The sequence below is a fragment of the Symphalangus syndactylus genome, chromosome 22 (assembly GCF_028878055.3).
Source record: "Symphalangus syndactylus isolate Jambi chromosome 22, NHGRI_mSymSyn1-v2.1_pri, whole genome shotgun sequence".
In the NCBI taxonomy this organism is placed as follows: Eukaryota; Metazoa; Chordata; class Mammalia; order Primates; family Hylobatidae; genus Symphalangus; species Symphalangus syndactylus.
In genome coordinates this window covers 46796648-46817712 of record NC_072444.2, presented here as the reverse complement: position 1 = coordinate 46817712, position 21065 = coordinate 46796648, and the positions used below count along the sequence as shown (strand labels likewise).

The 21065-nt window shown below is 39.2% G+C and overlaps 1 protein-coding gene across 5 annotated transcripts in view; it reads left to right on the top strand.

Moving 5' to 3' along the window:
- Positions 1-21065, top strand: part of CNTNAP5 (contactin associated protein family member 5) — an 884209-nt gene that overhangs the window by 205207 nt on the left and 657937 nt on the right. For all 5 annotated transcript variants that reach the window (XM_055262660.1, XM_055262659.1, XM_055262661.1 and 2 more), the window contains exon 3: positions 10481-10674. In XM_055262660.1, coding sequence (XP_055118635.1) covers positions 10481-10674 — 194 coding nt within the window. The remainder of the gene's footprint in view (positions 1-10480; positions 10675-21065) is intronic.

Below are 21065 nucleotides of genomic sequence, written 5' to 3'. Positions count from 1 at the left end.
CATCCTTCACTTTTTTTTTCCTGATTGTAAGTCACTTCCTTTGAAAGGCCAGGTTGCAGTGACTTCTAAGTAGCACTCCATGAAATGCAGTGAACCACCACTTTGATGTTTCTAAAACTTTGCAAAGAGACAAGAGCTTCTTTAATTCATTAGTTCATTGAATTTAACTTAAAGCATTTCAACAAAACTGTAAGAATAGAATTAAGAGCATGATTATTAGTGACTTATATTTGTCTAGTGATTGGCAGTTTATAACAGTAATCTACAATGTCAGTTTACAATGTTTTCAATGTGTGTTACATTTAGGAGGAAATAAGCTATGTTCAGCTAGAACATTGTGTGGTAGATGTTTTTCCTTTGTCTAAGGAAATAATTAGAAGGAGTCCACTGGATATGTTGTTGGATAGTGGAGTCTTCTTCTCGAGAAGCCTTTCACTTGAAACATTGTGGACGTGTCCTTAAAAAGATGAGTTTAGGTTTACTGAATTCACCATGAGAAGTGAAAATGGTAACATATAACAGATGCCAAAGAAACAGAAAATGGGAGTTAATATAATCCTGTAGTTTATCTTTCTCCAGATTTTCAATTTGAAGACTCCTTCTTTTATGGTGACCCCCTCCTCATTTCTCCTTTTGAGTATCTCACTCCTTGCTTATTTCAGTTATATTCATCTACACAATTGGTTGATCATGTCTGGACTTTAATTTTCTAGCCAATGAAAATGTTTCATTAAAAATCCAGATTTTATCAAAGAACTTTTATCATTTGTTTTGCTAAGGACTGACTTCTAATGAATCTTTTCTACAAAAAATATCCACGGCAATCTGAAAGCATTCTGGGGTATCTTTATTCGTGTGCTTCTGTGTGTAAATAACAGAAAATCCAGCTCACACTGGTTGAAAAATATTAAATTATTCTGATTAGGCACATAAAGATTGAAAGGCATTCATATTTCTATTTCCAGAACAGGGTGGTTACAAGAGTCTTTACCCTATAATTAACTTTATTAAGCTGAACATTCATTTTGTGAGACTTTTTGTATCCGTGGGTTTTTTTTTTTATTACAAAAAGATTAAAGGTAAAAATTAATAATTAAAAACAAAAGGAAATTCTCAAAACGGGCAGGCTCCAGGGCTGGCAGATTTAATTCAACAATACCATCCTCAGTGGCAGCATTGTCCTGGAACTGATAAGCCTGCCCAACATCTCAGCCAGCTTTACAACATTCTGGGAATCAATGAGACCACGACCTCCTGTGGCTTGTTTTTTAAGCTATCAGAGTATGAGCCCTGGAATAGCAGCATAATGAACATCTCCTAGGAACTTGATAAAAACGTAGATTATCTAGACTCACACCAACCTGCTAAGTTAGAAATTCTGGCAGTAGAAACCTATGTTTTCCTAAGTTCCTTACGTGATTCTGATGCTCACAAAACTTTGGGAAACACTTCTTAGAGCACTGAAACTCTTCAAGGATCCAAGACCCAGAATCACCCTTTCTTATTTCACCAGCTTCCACAATTTGGTCATCTGTCCAGTCCTGAAACAGTCACAGTCAAGGAGGATGGAATTACCATCGCTGAATTTAGATTCATTATCTGATAGAGAATAATCAACCGTGTCTATAAATCTTCATTCTATCCCTTTCTCTCTCCCTTTCTCTCCTTCTCTCTCTCTCTTTCACAGTAATACAATTCAATACACTCATATGTAATCATTTTTGTCCATAGTTGTGAAGCCTGTGAGTTCAGATATATATATATATATTATATATATATATATTTTATCCTTGGTATGGTAGACACTAACCATACTATTTTTATAGAAGTAGGGTAATCACTTGTCCAAAGTCAGAAGGTAGAAAGTGACCTTTTAAACTCAAAAACACCAGAATTCGACCAGACACTGTCTTTTAAAAGAAAATTGCTCCAAGAATCTAAGTTAAATGTAACATGCTCAACTGTGCATAAAGTATATTGCTCATGAGAAAAAAAAATGTAAGTGGTAATATCATCAATATGAGAGCTATAGTTTCAAATCACTTCCGATTCCAGTTCTCTCTTTTCCCTTTGATAATCTTGGGAGAGTAATTTTTCTCCATATGCCTAAAAACAGGAACAGTGTTTTACCTTGCTGCTGAATCTTCTATATATATATAAAATCAGGTATACATAATCCACTAGAATCCACTAACAATCTCTTAGTCCTGAGCAGCAGATGGGCAGAGTTAGAGTGTATTGATTTGCCAAGTTAAAATTGAACTGAGCCTCTACTCATTTTATAAGAGAAATTTTACAGCAGCACTGGCCAATAGAAAATTCTGGAAGGATGGAAATATGTATAAGTGTGCTATGCAAGGTGTTCACTAGCAACACACGGCTACTGAGTATTTAAATGTGGCTACTGTGACTAAGAAATTCAATTTTTAATTTATTTTAAGTGAAACTTAAATTTAAATATTCACTACCATATTGAACAATTAGTTTTAAAGCCTTTAAGTTTTATATACATGACACTCCCATCCAAGTTTTTTAAAATGCCTGCGTGTTTTTATGCACACATGAATCAGCCCTTGGTCTGTAGGGGTCATGAATATGGAATATCCATCTTGGGACTGAACTCCAATTCTTCCCAGTCCAGACTGCCCTCCTGCCAAATCCCCTCACTTCTTTTATAACTTCTGAGCTATGAAACAGGCAGACAGACCTCCTTTCTTGCTCCATCAGGGCCTTGAGTGCTCCATTTTTCCAAAGGGAAGATACTTATTGCGGACATCAGCAAAACTGTCTTGAGTACTGAGCATCTTTCAAAATAATAACACAGCCTTCTCACTATAGACACTGACAGACACACCAGTGTGAAGCCAGGTGCACACACTGTCTCAGAGGCTGTTGGTGCTCATATGCCTCAGACTTCACTATTTCAGCCAAAAGCCGGCATCTTGGAAGCTGAGCAGAGACAGGACTTTTTGTGGAAGTAATTATTGAGGCGGTGGTCTCTGGAGATAGGGCGTGAGGGAAGCAGGGTAAGACAGAGGGGAAAGCTAGTAAGAATATAGTCTCCACTGAAGCCAAGGTTCCTTCAGATGCTACAAAGACGTTCTAGACCTTGGACTACACTATAAAGTCTGTCATGCCTTGAGACACTGGGACTGGCCTTTTGAACTTTGTATCAATCTGACACTTGCTGAGTTGGGGACATGGGAAGTGATAGCTCCCAGGCAAGAAGGCTTCTCTTTGGCCAAGGACAAATCTCTGGAAAAGGGGATAGTTCTAGTTGTCATCTAGCACCCACAGCTGGAGGATGAGTTCACCTGCTAGAGAGGATCTGGATAGAGACCTGAGAACACCCTCAACAAGACCACTTTCAACCCTAATAGCTAAGCTTCTCCTCTCGGTGTTTCTCTCTGTGCTTTAGACGCCACCCTGCTCTCCAGAAGCCCTCAATTAATACCTGACCAAGTTGGTGTATAAAAACCCCAGCTCCCTCTCACTCAAATGAGATAACCCTAAGGTGCTTCCTATCCCACTGGGATGAAGCTCACTCACAGGGATGATGTCCTGATGATGTCCCATAGATGGGCTTTCCTTTCTGCTCTGCCTCATCTTCCTGGGATCACTTCCCAAATGAACTACTTGCATTCAAATCCTTGTTTCATAACTGACTTCCAGGAAAGCCAAACTAAGTCATACACAGAATCACTCTCCCTAAACATTACTCTGTAGGCAGCCATTAACTATAATAACCAGGTCTGATTATTATCCCAAATCACCCCTCCCTTACATGAACCTCCTCTTAAAAGCTCCTTTGTTGTTTTCTGCAGACTGGTCTCAATCAGGGTCATTCCAGATTTTCTTACAGGTGTTTATCATTTTTACAACCCACATGGTGTGTTGGCAAGTTCCCACTTAATTTTATTTATTTATTTATTTATTTATTTATTTATTTATTTAGTGATGAAGTCCCACTCTGTTGCCCAGGCTGGATTGCAGTGTCATGATCTTGGCTCATTGAAACCTCTGCTTCCCAGGTTCAAGCGATTTTCCTGCCTCAGCCTCCCGAGTAGCTGGGATTACAGGCACACACCACTGTGCCCTGTTATTTTTTGTATTTTGAGTAGAGATGGGGTTTCACCATGTTGGCCACGCTGGTCTTGAATTCCTGACCTCAAATGATCTGCCCGCCTTGGCCTCCCGCAGTGCTAGGATTACAGGCGTGAGCCAAGTTCCCACTTTATTTTCCCCTGGTTAACTCCTTAGTCTCTAATTAATGTGGAAATGGAAGTGCAGGAGGTGTGGCCTGGACCAGGCTGCAGCACCTTAGCCTTCTTGCACCTGCCCAGGAGCAGAAAGATTATGCCCAGGGTTCTTGCCAACAGCTTCCCTCCTCAAAGATTCTTCCCCAGCCACAGGTCATATTACACAAGGGTGATCCTGTTCTGCAGGGAGGAGCAGGAAGCCCTTCTGAGGGCTACAAGTATGTCTGTGAATGTTGTTACTACTCTTACACATACTGCATAATGTTCAGTATTTATGGGAAAGCTTCTTTCTGTTATTCATTACCATTACCAGATAGCTGTGTCCCTAAAACATCTAGAACTTTTACTTACAGAAGCACCAACCATTTAATAATTAAAGATGTGGCTAGTGATTCAAGTTAGCCTCACAGTAATTTGTGAGAATATGCGTGTAGTTTCATAGGGCCTTCTGGAAGACAGGAGAAGTAACTGCCTGGGAAACTTGTTTCCTATAGGGTTTATTTTAGGCTTTTAAAAAAAATGGTCAGGCTGTATTTTTAAAACAGATTAGGTGTGGACAGGCGTGGTTGCTCATGCCTGTAATCCTAGCATTTTGGGAGGCCAAGGCGGGTGGATCACCTGGAGGTCAGGAGTTCAAGACCAGCCTGGCCAACATGATAAAACCCTGCCTCTACTAAAAATATAAAAATTAGCTGAGTGTGGTGGCGGGCACCTGTAATCCCAGCTTCTCAGGAGGCTGAGGCAGGCGAATCCCTTGAACCCAGGAGGCAGAGGTTGCAGTGAGCCAAAATCACGCCATTGCACTCCAGCCTGGATAACAGGAGCAAGACTCTGTCAAAAGAAAAAAGAAAGAAAGAAAAAAACAGATTAGGTGTGAAAATGCTATGCTGCTATGTGTGTGTATGACACTTTTAACTCCAGTTGGTCATGGACTAAATGTATTCTCTTTTTTTTGAAAGAAGGTTGTGAAATATCGTTTTGCAGAGACTGGTATATAATCCATTTTGTGCCCATTTCCAGTGTGTGACATCAATCACTTCTCATTTCCCTTTTTGAGTTAGAAGTGGAAATAAGTGTAGAAACTAAGGAATTTCTGCATTTTCTACTGGTTATTCTGCTTCATGCTTTCAGCCTACCCAAGTGTGTGCAGTTTGGAATGCAGGATTAGCAATAAGTGTCTTGGTATATAGAAGTGAGCATAGAGTGAGTGACTGGGAGGCAGGAGATCTGATTTTGTTTCGTTTTGTTTTTCTTACTTAAAACTTTGCAGTTGGGCATGGTGGCTCACACCTGTAATCCCAGCACTCAGGGAGGCTGAAATGGGGGGTGGATTACTTGAGATCAGGAGTTCGAGAGCAGTCTGGCCAACATGGTGAAACCCTGTCTCTACTAAAAATACAAACATTAGCTGAATGTGGTGGCACATGCCTGCAATCCCAGCTACTCGGGAGGCTAAGTTGGGAGAATCACGTCAACCCATGAGGCAGAGGTTGAAGCGAGCCAAGATCACACCATTGCACTCCAGCCTGGGCAACAGAGCAAGACTCTGTCTCAAAAACAACAACAACAACAACAACAACAACAAAACACACTTGCTTAGAATTCTCCATACAAGTCTATTATTGCTTTCTTAAGATGTTGGTTCCTATTGAAACCTCAGGCAGGGACTTGAAATTTGAACTGGGTTGGAGTGCGGTCTTTAGCCATACATCTGGGTTAGCTGCTTGGCCCATTGAGGCTGCTTTGAAAAAATTTTAAAAAGGCTACTGCTGATTTCCATGAGAATCAACTGAGATACTGGAAACAATATCAAGATGAATTATGTTTCTAGTGAGAATTGCTCTTATGAGGAAGCAGGAGGACGAGGACCTGAGGGATTTGTTGGTGCACTTGAGAGGCCACTTGTAGCCCAGGGGAGTCCTGGGTGCTGGATCCAGGTTTCCTGGGTCTGGAGCTCCTGCATTACTACTTCCTAGTTTATGATCTTGGAAATGCTACCAACTATCTTGTTTGCATGATGGAGCTCATTTGAGAATCTCTCATCTAGTGTGACATCAGGAACAGGGCTGGGTCTTGAACCAGATTGCCTGACTTTTGGTACAGCATCTCTTTATTCCATCTATTCCTCCAAAGTCAAATAATACAGTTTGTGGAGTGTGAGGCTGGGAGTATGCTAGAAATAACTAAGACGTAGCCTCCAAATCATTTTGGATCTTTTTTTTTTTTTTTTTTTGAGACGGAGTCTTGCTCTGTCGCCCAGGCTGGAGTGCAGTGGCGCAGTCTCGGCTCACTGCAAGCTCCGCCTCCCGGGTTCACGCCATTCTCCTGCCTCAGCCTCTCCGAGTAGCTGGGACTACAGGCGCCCGCCACCGCGCCCGGCTTATTTTTTTTATACATTTAGTAGAGACAGGGTTTCACCATGGTCTCGATCTCCTGACCTTGTGATCCACCCGCCTCGGCCTCCCAAAGTGCTGGGATTACAAGCGTGAGTCACCGCGCCCGGCCATTTTGGATCTTTTGTTTGTCAAACATTTGAACAATTCCAGGTATTCTCTAAGGTGAGATTATTTTTTGTTTAAATGCAAGTTTTCCCTTTAAATGTAAACTTCTTTAAATATCCTTTAAATTTAAACTGCAGAGTTTATAGGAATTTTTGTAGTTAATAGCCATTGATACATCAGCCAAAATTACAGACAGCATTGCCTTAGTTAACGCCTTCAACTTGCCAAATGCACTTATTTGTATGTATGTTATACCCCCAATTTAGAGAATAATTCAGAAACAAGAAGCTAGTGTGGGTGCAGTGCGTTTTTATAGCGACTACAAATAGTTTCTTCAGGCTACTTTCATCATTTGTGAAAACACATTTATTGTTTGGTGGAAAGAACAAAATGTTTGCCATAGCAACCATGGCAACCCTGGGTGTCTTCCCTATTAGCTGTAATGCAGGGAGCATCTTCAACAGCAGGAAAGAGTCCTGGGCAATTATCACCCAGATAGCATCCCTCCATTTTAAGAGCTTTGGCTGAAGCTCTTGGGCTCAGAAAATTTTTAACATGATGTGTTGACGAATGCTAACAACAGCTATTCCATTTTGGTTAATTTGGGGGAGATTAATAAGCTAAGTTTTTTTACTGTGGGGAAAAAGGGAGCTATGATTTTCTTTAGACAAATTTGCAGAAACTTTAATGCTAAATCATTCTCTATTTTTTGTTTTGGTTTGTCTTGGTTTGGTTTAGCTTTGATCAGTCTTTGTTATTTTATTCTTTGCAAGGCAAAATTTCTTGTCAATTTATTTCCTTGTTTCCATTCTTCATATAAGTTCTTATCATACGCTAATTAGAATAGATGAAGGAAAATCTTTAAAGCATGATGAGGAAGTCTAGTTGTGAGCTATTGAGGGTAAAAGAGAAATAGTTAAGGCTTAAGAATTTTCATTTTAAAAATGATGATCACAGAAACAGCAAAAGTCCTATATTATACCATCAGCTCCCAAATTGCTGTACATATTCTTTATGCAATAAATCACATATGAGTAATAAAATTCTCAGCCTATAAAAGAATAAAATGTCGATAATGGAAACTATGTTATATGCAAAAATCAGAAAAGTATAAAATCACTCATACATTCACCACAGACAAAATCGCCATATACATTTATTTTCTATCATGTTTTAATATTGCTGAGAGAAGACCATTTCAACAACTTTTTTTTTTTTTTTTCACTGAGAAAGAATGCAGCCTCATGAACTGGGCAGCAGAAGACATTGAATAGAAATAAAGAATATGTTTAGAATAATTTTGGATATTTTGAAATGTAAAACCTCCCTCTCTATAAGCCTCTCTGTCAATTTTGAGAAGCTAGAGAAAGGCAGAGGGGAATGGGAATTGTGAATATGTTGAGGAAGACAGAGTTGAATGATAAAAATGTACTCCTAGATCTGGCATCTCAGAATCTCTGCTCAAATACCCACTTCCAGTGATTTTCCTCCTTACTAATTTTCTGGAGTTTTATAAACTGTTTTTTTTTCCTGTTGAAGAATAATTACAAAGAGCTGGATTTACCCTATGTTTTAATCCTGGGTGCCAAATTTTCTAAACTTGCTGGATTTCAGTTTCCTCAACTTTATGATGGAGATAATGCTATTTACTTAAAAGGATATTGTATATTTATTCAAGTAGGCAAAATTGCAGTGTCAAATACAGTCCAATGCACAATTACTTAAACACAATAGGCGTTTAGCTCTCATTCATCTACTAGGTGAATGTGTTCAAGTAGGCAAGTACTTTCCTTCATGTGATCTTTCCATACTGTGATCCTGCCATCATCTAGATCTTGTTATCAGCTGCATCCATCAGTGGTGGAAAAGGAAAGCAAGTGGAGAAGGAGCACGCTAGCCTGGAAGTGGCACAAATTATTCCCACCCACATTCTTATTGGAGAGAACTTGACCACATGGCCATAACCATGAAAGTATGGAAAGCTGAAAACTGCCATTAAGCCATGCACTCACTGCAATTCTATTACCACAGAAGGAAGAGAGAATGGATATTAGTGACTATCTGCCATAACTGCCACTGTATTCATAAAAAACACTTAAAAAATACATTCCACAATAGATGTTGAGCACATTCCCTTCCCCTTCTTTCCTGCATTTGAATCTTCTCAGGAATGGTGAGAAAAAAAAAGAAAAAAACAAACAAAACTTTTCTCAAACAAAATCTGCTAAGGGCTAGCTGCTTACTGAGGAAAATCTACCACAATTTGTAAGATGTGCCTTTAAGTCCTCTATTTTTCCATCCTTAAAGACAGAACAGGATTGGCTTTATGCCTTCTATCATTCTGTCTGCATTGCAGTCCTGTACTATGAGAGACTCTACAGGAGGAGCTGGGGCTCTGGAAAGCTCTCAGTTACCAAGGAGATGTCCAAATGACTTCTTCCAAGGTGGCGAGAAAGTAGACTGAAACATTGCTAAAATGATTTTCAATGACATAGATTGAAAGAAAAAGGTTATTGATTAACTCCTCTAAATGAAAACTTCAATTACCTCTCCCTACTTGATGTCCTGAGTTGCTTCTATGCTATCTCTATCCATGGCATAATACAGTCTGTAATAGCTCCCACATGGGCTTCAGGAGATTTGTGAAACTTGGGAACAGTAGAAGTGAATATTGTCTTTTTATTCCTATGTGAAATAAAAACAGAAAATTTAGGCTACAAGTCTTTCAACTAAGAGAGAACTCATATTGATCTTCTGCAAACCTCAGATGTGATAAATACAAAATTTCCGGGCCAAAACAGTTTTTGTTATGTGTGTCAGAGTGCCCCTGCATGTCAGGTATACTGAATCACACGAGGATTCAAGAATGCTACAGACTCTGTCATGCCTCTGAGATTTTGTGTATGTTGTTCCCTCTTCCCTGGCTAATCTCCATCGAACTTTCCACCTTTTCTCCTAGGATATGGCTGCACTTGCCTCAGGTTTCACCTCTACTATTGCTATCTCTAGAAGGCCTCTCTGATCAGCTCCTGAGGCATTCTGTGCTCTGTGTACCTGCTGTTTACCTCTTGTGATGGTTTCTTTCACATCACTTTATATTTTTTGTCAGCCTCTCTCTCTCTCTTCAGCACCCAGCATACTCCTGGTGCTCAACAAACATCTGCCGAATAAATGAATGATACTCTTCAAAGGCACAGTCGGTGTCCTTTCATCTTTGTATCTGCAGCATAATATCTTGCCCATGATAGGTTCACAGTAAATATTCAGAGACAGAGGAGAGAGAAGGTAATGAAAGAACACTAAAACGAGGAAGAGAAGGAAGAAAAGAAGGAACGATATATTAGTCAGAGAGAGAGAGAGCGTGCTTGTAAGTCTAGTTCATATATATCTGCAATCAAAGGCTGAAATCATAAGAAGAGAAATAAATAAAACAAATGTCACTAGGAGTTTGTAAGATAGAAGTCATAATGACTAAGGAAATATGGATGGAAGCATGGAAGATACAGCTTTTGACATGAATCTTAAACCATGAGAGAGATTTTGATGGAGGTGGAGAATGGAAAGTATCAGGGGGTTAAGTACAGAGGCAGGGAAGAGTAGGGTCCATTTGGGGGTAGAGTCATCTTAGTTGAACACTGTTTCATTTCCCTTTGATAGCTGAAAATTGTAGCTATGTGAGACATTACTACAACTCTCTCTCTCTCTCTGATCCTGTTCCAGGAGCTGGCGGTTGGTCCCCAGCAGATTCCAATGCTCAGCAGTGGCTCCAGATGGACCTGGGAAACAGAGTAGAGATTACAGCAGTGGCCACGCAGGGAAGATACGGAAGCTCTGACTGGGTGACGAGTTACAGCCTGATGTTCAGTGACACGGGACGCAACTGGAAACAGTACAAACAAGAAGACAGCATCTGGGTAGGACATCTTTTTCCTTTCAATGAATAAAACTGAGATGTGCTAATGGTAACCAGAGTATATTTCCGTCATTTTCCAATATCCGGATTGTTGGTAGTTTAATAACTGGTGAGTGCCCATTAGAAATAATTAGACAATTTGTAAGGCCGATGCCCAGCATGGTTCTCTTTCCTAGGAAAATTAGGATGTCTGTCACAAATAGTTTAGTATGTTCCCCTTTTTGTAGTAAACTGGGTAATTCACTGACTGAGCCTCACTTTCTTCATCTATAAAATTAATTAAAAAACAGATAAATGTACCAACAAAGTATGATTATTAATGTGATTATACTAATTTACTGAATATTTATTGTCTTATTTATTAGTTTATTATATTCCAGGCACTTCACATATTTTGTAACAACACAGCTAGCTCAGTTACATCATTTGATCAACGTTGCCCAATATGTGAATTGTGACTTGGGAATCTTTAAAGTCTGGTCTGACTTTAAAGCCACTAATAGCTTCTATTGCAGATTCACAAATAATTTAAAACTAAAACTACAAAACAAATAGAAAATTTAGAATTATTCTGTTATTGGAAACCATGCTCAGCTTCAGAGTGAAGGACAGTTTACTCCAAGTTACAAAACAGAACTTTCCTCCCCAGTCCCAGCTCCACACTCTTGACCTCACTGTGTGGGTGAAAGGCTGTCAGCAAATTATTAATGGAGGAAAAGGTGGAGGTGAAGCAGATAGCAAAAGTCACCTGGAGGTAGCTTCAGAACCTCAGGCACTAAATAAAATAAGTTGTAAGTTTATATTATTTTTTGTGGAGAAAATAAGTCACCATTTTTTAATCCAAATGTGTGTAAAATGTGAAGATTTGGAACTGAATAGCATATTCTTTCCTTCTCAGATTCTCTCCCCTTAAATCAATGCCAATTTATACTTTACATTAGTGTTGCCTTCACATTCACATTCCCATGTTGGCCCCATCTCCCTGATAAAAATGAAATAACTTCTGCTTCATATACTCATTGTTATTTGTTAATTGCCTACCCATCACTTGGGTTTGTAATTGAAAACAGTCATAAATTGAGGATTAAGATTAGTTATGGCAGACTGAATCCTGAGAATAGTATTAATGTCATCTTTATTCTGGGTCACTTGTAATATTGGGTTATAATATTTATAAAGGGCATAAGTTTTCTTCATTTTTAAAAAGAGTCTAAACATTGAGTATACATGGAAACAAAGAGGGTAAAATAGACACCACAGCCTACTTGAAGGGAAAGGTTGGGAGGAGGGTGAGAGTCCAAAATCTATTTGGTACTGTGTTCAAAACCTGGGTGATGAAATCATTTGTACACTAAGCTCCAGGGACATGCAATTTACCCATGTAACAAACCTGCCCATGTACCCCCTGAACCTAAAAGTTGAAAAAGAAAAAAAATCGTCTTTTGGGGACTATTTTATTTTTTCTCAATTTTGAGGTCCCCGTAAATTATTACAGGTTTTTGTTTTATTTGACTTTTAGTTTGAGATAAGAAATACGCGCACCTTCCATTTTGAGGAACAATTTTAAGGTTTTTATGTTGACTTTAGAGGGACAAATCGATGTGGGATTTTTTGTTTTCTCTGATACTTGTCATCAGGACTGGTTGTCTTTAGATTGAGTTGTAGCTTTGAGTTATTGTGCCTAATTTTTTTTTAATCATGAGTTTCATTTTCTTTAGAACCAAATAATCTACTTTCAGCTTAGCCCCTGGGTTGGGATGTATTTCAAGGAATGACAATTCCTCTGGGCTCATGAGCAGGGGTCACAAGGACTCTTTCACTTCCTTACCCTTGTCAATTTACCTGTGTTTCTAAATGATTCCAAGCTCCTCAAAGGCAGGGATCTCTTTATATGTCCATTTAGCCCCTGTGCCCAGTATCACTAGACACATGGCAGGAACTTATTTTGGGGTGATTATTAAGAGAACTGCAGAATTACTAGGGCTCCCTGAATTGAAGGGTGAGGGCAAGAGACTTTCCCCATCCCCTACCTTGCATTCTAGACAGCCTTGACCTGGTAGGGCAGGTAGAAGTTGCTGGATGGGCAGAGAAGGAAAGGCAGGGTCCTCCATGTACAGTGAGGCAGGAAATTCCAGCAACAGCTCTCCAGAGATGCTTGCGGCGGCTGCAGGGCAATTGGGAGAGAGGCAGTTTCAGGAGCAGCCTTTCACTAAGTAAATACAGGGAGGAGAAGTGATTTGAGGAGGGACCATTGCAACTTCCAATTTAAAGAGTAAAATAGAGTGGCGTTAGGCAGGAATACCATGATAGGTCATGTACAGTAACTAGACTCAATCCTGGAAAAATAGATGTCCCCTAAATTAATACTGGGATAACTAACAGTTACTAAACACCTATTACACACGATATGTAAGCAAATGTAATTCTTTATGTATATTAAATTGTCATTCTATAAAGTGGTGATTCAACGTTAACATCTCCAGGAACAAGAGGCTTGAGGCTCACAGAGCCCAATCCAAGCTCACACAACCAGAAACTGGTGGCAAAATATTTCACAACTAAGATTTATTCCTAAATATAGTTGATCGCAAAACTGTAGTTTCTGTTTCTCTTTTAGTACACTGATTTTTTTTTATTTTTTGATTTTCACAAAATTGATTTACTTTTCTCACCTCAAATGTTAACTTCGTCAAGCCAAGTCTTTAAGAATAATATTAAGCCCTATCGTTTAATTCACATGTTGCTAAATATAAAAGTGTGAAGATACCAATAATACCTATTTGTATTTGTATATGTTGTAAATAGTGCTTGGAGTCTCTAAAACCCTCTAGGCTTTCAGGGCGTTTTAAAAACACTTCACAGAAATCTGTGAAATTTGCCTTGTGGCTAACTAATATTTATTGGTGCTTTCATCAGATTACGCTGCTGGATTAAAGAGATTATCTTGAGACCTTTTCTTTTTACTTTTTATTTTTAATTTTAAATTAGAAGTAAGACTCTGGATTCACCAAAACTAAGCCTTATAGCTAAGACAAGAACAATAGTCAAACAAAACGTTTTGCAAAACTGTCTAAATTGTTTTGTTTAACTTTTCAGAAAAAAGTCAATGCCTAAAACATCAAGTACTGGCTTAAAGGTGGTTTATCAAGAAAATAGAGAATATGTGTGTGTGTGTGTGTAAGTATATATATATGTATGTGTGTGTATATATATGTGTGAGTTTGTGATTGTGTGTCTATATATATACACAAATATATATATACACACAAATATATATATATATTTAGAGAAAGGGTCTTACTCTGTCACCCAGGCTGGAGTGCAGTGGCACTATCATAGCTGACTGTAGTTTTGATGTCCTGGGCTCAAGTAATCCTCCCACTTCAGCCTTCAAAGTAGCTGGGACTACAGGCATGCACCACCACATCCAGCTAATTCTTCTGAAATTTTTAAAACTTTTTTCTTAGAGATGGGTTCTCACTATGTTGTCCAGGCTGGTCTCCAACTCGTAGGCACAAGTCATCCTCCCGCCATGACCTAAGGTTTACAGGCTTGAGCCACTGCACCTGGCCAATGAAGCAGAGAAGCTCTTTAATGCTTATGTTCACCAGGTCTTCTGCGGATCCTCACATTTTAGATAATATATAATTTGTAGTGCTCTTTAAAATTGATTTACCAAACAATATATAGCACATCCTGAGGATGGGACAATCCATTCACCAGTACTGAAGAGATTTATTACATTTCACAAGGTTTGCTTCAGAAAAATAATCCTAAAAGGATACCTTTGCAATGTACGGTAGCAATTTTTCATGCCCTGAAAATCCAGTTCGGAGAGTTTCTGATCTGGCACTGAATGGAATGCTCATGGATGAGGCCACCAAACAGCCACTTAGTGATGCACCATGATTTATTCACAAGCCAGAGTCCCTCGCTTCACTAAATAATCAGGCATGAAGGTGTGTCAGGGACAAACCCTGCAACAATGTTCAGAATCTTAGCAGCTCCAAAACCTCTTCCTGACTGGTGTGTAGACATGCCGAATCATTACAAATATTAAAATTCCACCTCTGGGCAGCAATGTGAGCCAATGCTTGGTAAAGTGGGTAAACTTGTTTGGAACAAAGGAATCTCTTAATTAAGTCCACTCAGACCAGGTCCTGTTAGCAGTCATTTTGAAAGATATGCCAGAAGAAACACGTAATGTCCATGTTATATCCATGCATAACCACTATGTTGAGCCCTTTCCTTCATAAGCACAATTCCCACACTGTCAGTGAGGCTTTTCTGCCCTAATTCAATGTCCCCACATCCTCAGCTACTCATCGCATGGCTCTTGTCAATCCCCTTCTCTACCCTATCATCTCCTGTGAATGTACTATATTTTATTAATATTCAATTTGCAGTTTTCTCTTATTAAAATTATGTTGCCTCTCCCCAAACAGACAGCCATATAGTCCTTTATTATTGATGCTTTTGGCCTGTGCACTCTGATGGTCTGTGATTTCCTGTAACTTTCTGGAATGTGTCTTAACATGAAGGACTTGCATTTGTTACCTGGCGGTTTTCTCACACAGAGGTCAATTCAAGCAATGGATTATACATTTTGGTCATCAGTTCCCCGATTTCATCCTTGAGTGACTTCCAAATTCTCTGGGAGATGCTGTCTGATCTTCATGATTTATACACATTTATTCTGCCAGTTGCGCCTAGAACATCCTGAGTATTGATAACTGTTTGATATAGTATTTTAAGCCTACCAATTTCAGAAAACAATTTGAGAGTGAGAATCTCATCACCATCAACATATATATTTTAAGCTCTCATTATCTGCCAAGCACTGTGCAAGGTGCTAGGCTTACAAAGAGGCTTAAGCTGTGGTTTTTCCCATCTCTGGGTGTGCAGAACCATTAAGGAGACAAATCAATGGCATGCAACACAGTATACGTGTATGTGGTAGCACGGCAGAAGTTCACATACACAAAGCTTGTCAGAGAGGGTGTTCCTGACAATATATGAATGTGAGGGGCTTAGACTACTTGAACCAGAAGAGACTATGTTTAAGTTATGTTGGTTTGTCAGCAACTACAGAATACTGCATGTCTAACAAAAATTTAATAAATGTACATAAAAATGGGAAGAGAAAATGGTAAAAATGGGAAGAGAAAATGGTGAAAGTGAGGTGCATTCATAGCAGGAGAAATGCTATAAGCAAAATCTTAAAGGAAGATGTATTAAGGACACAAAGAATTAATAAATTAGATATAAGATGTCCCTGGTTCGTGACAGAAAACGAATTTGAAGAGAGAGACTGGATAGATACTGTAGACTAAGAGCATCCTCGTATCTTTTTAAGCTAATACATTATTATTTATTAGCCATTGTAACAAAGTTTGTTAACACTTCTCTGTTTTAATTTTTTATTAAATAATAAAGACTACATGTAGGAACATGGTCTCAAATATATTTGTCAGGATTTTTTAAATGATTCTCTCCTTTGTTTCTCATGCGCATATACTAATAAGCTTTTAATATAAATATTAATTTCAGTTTTGGCAATTATTAAAAGCTCAGTTAAGAACTTAGCATGCCCAGAATCTTGCTGCTGATTTAATGGAGACCACCAATGCAAAAGCAAGTTATTACAATGTCACAGACTAACAGAAATAAAGTATAGAGGGAAATACAGAGGCTTTTGATTACGATCTGATTACAGTTGCACCACTGGTTGCTTGCATGACCTTGAAAATGTCCCTTAACATCTCTGTAGCGGGTCTTTCTCCCTACCCAGGGCAGGGGTATATCTAGAATCATCCAGGCCCATTGCATCCATTCCTCCACATTTCCTTGCTCAGACACTGGTTCTTGGCTTACCCTGTGGGTTGCAATGCGAAATACATAGAGATAAAGCCTGGGCTTCACTATGAAGCCAGCTTAGAATAGTCAATGAAATGATCTTAAAGTTCATCATTCCCCTTGAATCATCCCAGTGGTTCTGTCCTAAGCTCTTTTGCTGATTTTAGATGATCTTGTCACTGGATAGAGCCCTGCAGAAAAGGAAACAGGGAACAACTGGCCAATCAGCATTGTGAAAGCAACAGCTGGTCTTTACCCCAGCTTCAGCAGGCTCCCTCCAGCCCTCTGGCTCCACATTTAGCCCATGAAAGTTCCTCACTGATGCCCATGTGTTTTCTCTTCTTAACACTAGAATTTGCTGAAATGTTTCAGAGAATTTCCCAACATTGGGCCTAACCTCTTTAAGGAGTAAATGCACTCACACATTTACACATGTGGCATTTAAACACATCACACAGGCAGGGAGTCAATGTGTAGTCTTCAGGATTAATATTCATATGGACACGTTCTAGGGGAGACCAGATGTTTGCAGTCCCCTACAAACTGGTTGCATGTGTAGTGAGATAGGATCCAACAGCTGATATCAAAATAAGGAGGATGATCTGCTTAAAACTAATTCTCCTAAATCCACTGCTATTAAATGAATCTTATTGTTAAGGTACTTAATGATTCCCAGCAATCTGAACTTATAATTGTATTTTCAATATATATAAACCTGTTAGTCCTCACTCGGATTCCTCTTAATCTAAAGTGAGTATCTCCAAAACCTAAGCTTTGATTTTTTATCTTGCCCAAATTCCTACCTAAGGGGTCTGCGGAGTCATGCCCTACAAACTGTCAATTCTTCTCAGATGGGTTTTATTTGACCCTGTATATCATGACTTACTTTCCAATCTGACTCTGGCATAACAAGGAAGAAAATAAAAATGTTTTAACCCAAAATATATTTCCTTGCCATACCTTGAAATTACTCTGCAGTCTCTTGTGGGGAAAATCCACATTCTATAGAGAATCTCCTTTCCCCTTTGTTTTCCTTCCTTCCCAGATCCAGGATATAATCAACTAAGAGCCAGGTACCCTTTTATGTCTGATAAGAAATACTTTACAACCTGCACTCTCTGAAGTCTGCTATCTGAGAACTTCCTCTGCACAACTTGGTCTCCACAATCCTTTAGCTTAACCTGAACATTCCTTTCCATTAATCCCAGGACTTCAGATAAACTCAACTAATTGTCAACCAGAAAGTGTTTAAATTTACCTATAGCCTGGAAGCCCCCCTCCGCTTTGGGTTGTCCCGCCTTTATGAACCAAACCAATGTATTTCTTAAATGTATTTGATTGATGTCTCATGCCTTCCTAGAATATATAAAACCAAGCTGCACCTGACCACCTTGGGCACGTGTTCTCAGGACCTCCTGAGGGCTTTGGCCACAATCACTCATATTTGGCTCCGAACAACCTGTTAAAATATTTTACAGAATTTGACTCTTTTCATCGACAAGAGTTAATATCTCAATTTTAACATCCAGCAAAGTATTGGGATTTTTTAAATGTAAATATAGTCAATGATGCTAGCTAGGTGTAATGACTGCGTGGAAGAGATTTTTAAACTAATCATTATTTATTTAATGTTTAGCTAACATGGATGAATTCTTTTGCACGTGTGTGTGTTTCTTTGTTGTTGTTTTCTTACATAGATTATCTCAGCTTTGAAGTCTGACATGGATTCTGTGACTATGATAAATGACTAAAACCCTAAAGCACTCAGTTTTTCCTCTGTAAAGTGGATGTAATGAGGGTAGTCACCTCATACGATCTGTAAAGGAGAGATTCTCAAAAATGAGCATGCTTCAAAATGTCCCACAGGACATGTCAAGGCAAGGCCTGCTGGGCTCCGCCTGCAGAAAGTATTCAGTAGGCCTAGGGTAGGACTGAGAATTTACTTTTATAATGAAATCTCAGGTGCTGTTGGTGCTCCTGGTTGGGGACCTCACTTTGAGCAACAGTGCATAAACTTTAAATGGACTGAACCATACAAGGATCTGTACATAGCATTATCAACAATAAGGGATGTCATTGCCATGAAAGGTAGGTGTATGTGATGCGCCTGGGGGAGAGGCCCAGAGGACACTGGCTCTCAGGGTCTGCTTTCTTTTGAGCTTTGTATACAAAAGGAAAAGCAAACAGTAAGTCAGTCTTTCTCTCACTTAATAAACTAAATACTCAGTGGGAACAATAAGATCTTGTGGTTACAGGTGAAGACAGTTTACCCAAGCAGGCTCATTAAGGACAATTTGCACAGAGTCCTGGCAGCATACAGAGGAGCTGGAGGAGGAGCCTGGGGGAGTTACTGATGCCTAAAGAAAAGGACTCTGGGTCAAATTTCCAGGCTCCAGGTGTCTACCTGGCTCTAGCCAAATGGAAATATTCCAGGCCTGGAGGGACATCAACAAAGCCAAGAATCTCTCAAGTATTTTAAGTTGAAAAAAAAAAAAAAAAAGCAGGCTTCATTGAATTTATTATTGCAATGATAACAATCAACATTAAGAAGGAAAGCATAATATACTAACCACAAGTTTCTACTACTCTTAAGTACGGTTTCCAGTTTTGTGGGCCTTAATGTTAATTGCAAATAAAGGTAACTAATTTTATTCACTGATTATGTGAGGCTAATAAAAGTAGAGAGTGCAAACAAAATCAGTGTGAGCAGGAGTTGCTCTTGTGTTTCATGTCTCTGACCAATTGCAATTGTTCATATGAGAGGCACATTTCCTACTGCCTTGTAACCAAAAGGCACTTCTGCTGCTGTGGCTGCTCTTGGAATCAGAGAGAGACGCTGAATGATGCCCCTAAGTTTGTCTAACACCCTAGACTTGCCTTGAAAACAATTCTCTAATTTAGTGACTCAAGAATTTTTTGGAAGTTAATTCAGGAGCTCATAGGAAAAAGAAACTGTTTTTTTTCCCCCCTAAGTATTGGAAGTACAGAGAAGGACTCATAAAAATTGGGCTGGAGTTATTTAACCTTGAATACTGTGGGTGATGTTTTTTTCGTTTTGTAGGAAGGGAGTATTGGAAGTATAGAGAAGTATTGGAAGTACAGAGAAGTATTGGAAGTACAGAGAAGGAGTCATAAAAATTGAGCTGGAGTTATTTCAACTTGAACGCTGTGGGTGCGTTTTTTTTTTTTTTCCTTTGGTAGGAAGGAAGATGTACTTGCAAAAATCTCCCCAAAGAATCATGGACCCCTAACATTCTGTCTTATCTGACTGTAATTTAGGGTATCAAGCATCTGTTAGGCACATTCTGCAGGTACTAAATTAAGGAGGATTCAAGAGTAGAATGTAGAAATTTCCTGTCAGAGGTAAGAAGAATGCATGGACAGGTACAAAATGGAGGAATATGCACAGATGGGCATACAGATGAGAGCATGAAGTTTCTGACTTGTCAGTAGAAGAAGTGCTATGATTTTTTTTCTCCCAGAAAATATTTTGATTTTGCAATGATTCAGCCACATTTTTGTCCTACCTGTCTCTATTTATGAAACAATAACTGAGAGCTAGAGTTCCACGAATGGACTGTAAAACAGAGTAGAAAGAACTGATGAACAGAAGATGCAGCACGTAAGCATGAGCAAGCTAGCCCACTATGTATAAACAGCTCAGCTGACTGGGTGCGGCACCTCCCTTGAACATGAAGCACTCTGCATGTAGATGAGAGAAAGGAAAATGCAGTGCAGGTGCAAATGACTGTGACCCAAAGCCATGTTCCTCTGAGGAGTGGACACTTTCATGCCTGGGCATCCTACAGGCCTTCCCTATCTAGTGCATATTTCTGCAAAGGCTTATGTTGTGTTTCAGACACTGTGTTTATATGTGAGGGCTATAAATATGTGAGAATTTAAGAATGTATGTGTGTGTATAGAAGAAGAACCAAGCCACAGCTTGGGAGGGGCATCCTAAACCCCTTAATAAACACGTAATTTAAGGGAAGATCCTGTGCTTGCCAGAGAAGCTTTGCTTAGAGGCCCGTTCCTAAGTCCCCTTGCATCAAGCTTGCTGCTCCTGCACCCCTCATACCCAGAAATGCCAAAGCTGCACTGCTGGCGTAGGTGTGCATAGGTTAGTTCACGTCCCTGATTCATGAGTGATGACCGACGACCCTGCCCAGCAGAGTCCAGGCCATCTTTTTTCTGAGACATCTCTGGCGAGAGGTGGCAGCTCAAAAAGCCCTTGAGTCTTGTTTTTTTTCTTTGGTGGGGACTCTAATCTGTTGGTAATGAGTCTTTCATACACTCCCCCCTCATTCCAAGTAATGTGTTTGAGTTCTCTTCTTGAAATACATTTGTCATTTATTGAATAATTTCTGAAACAATTAAATGACAACTCAATGAATGGCTTTGTCAATTTTGTGTAATGGAAAGTCAAATTATCATGTAGGAAATGCAAAATCTTTCTTTTTATAACATTGTTAAAAGACTTCAAAAGTAACTGCATAATTATAAAAGAATTTGAGGTATTCAAGTTTGCAAAATCAA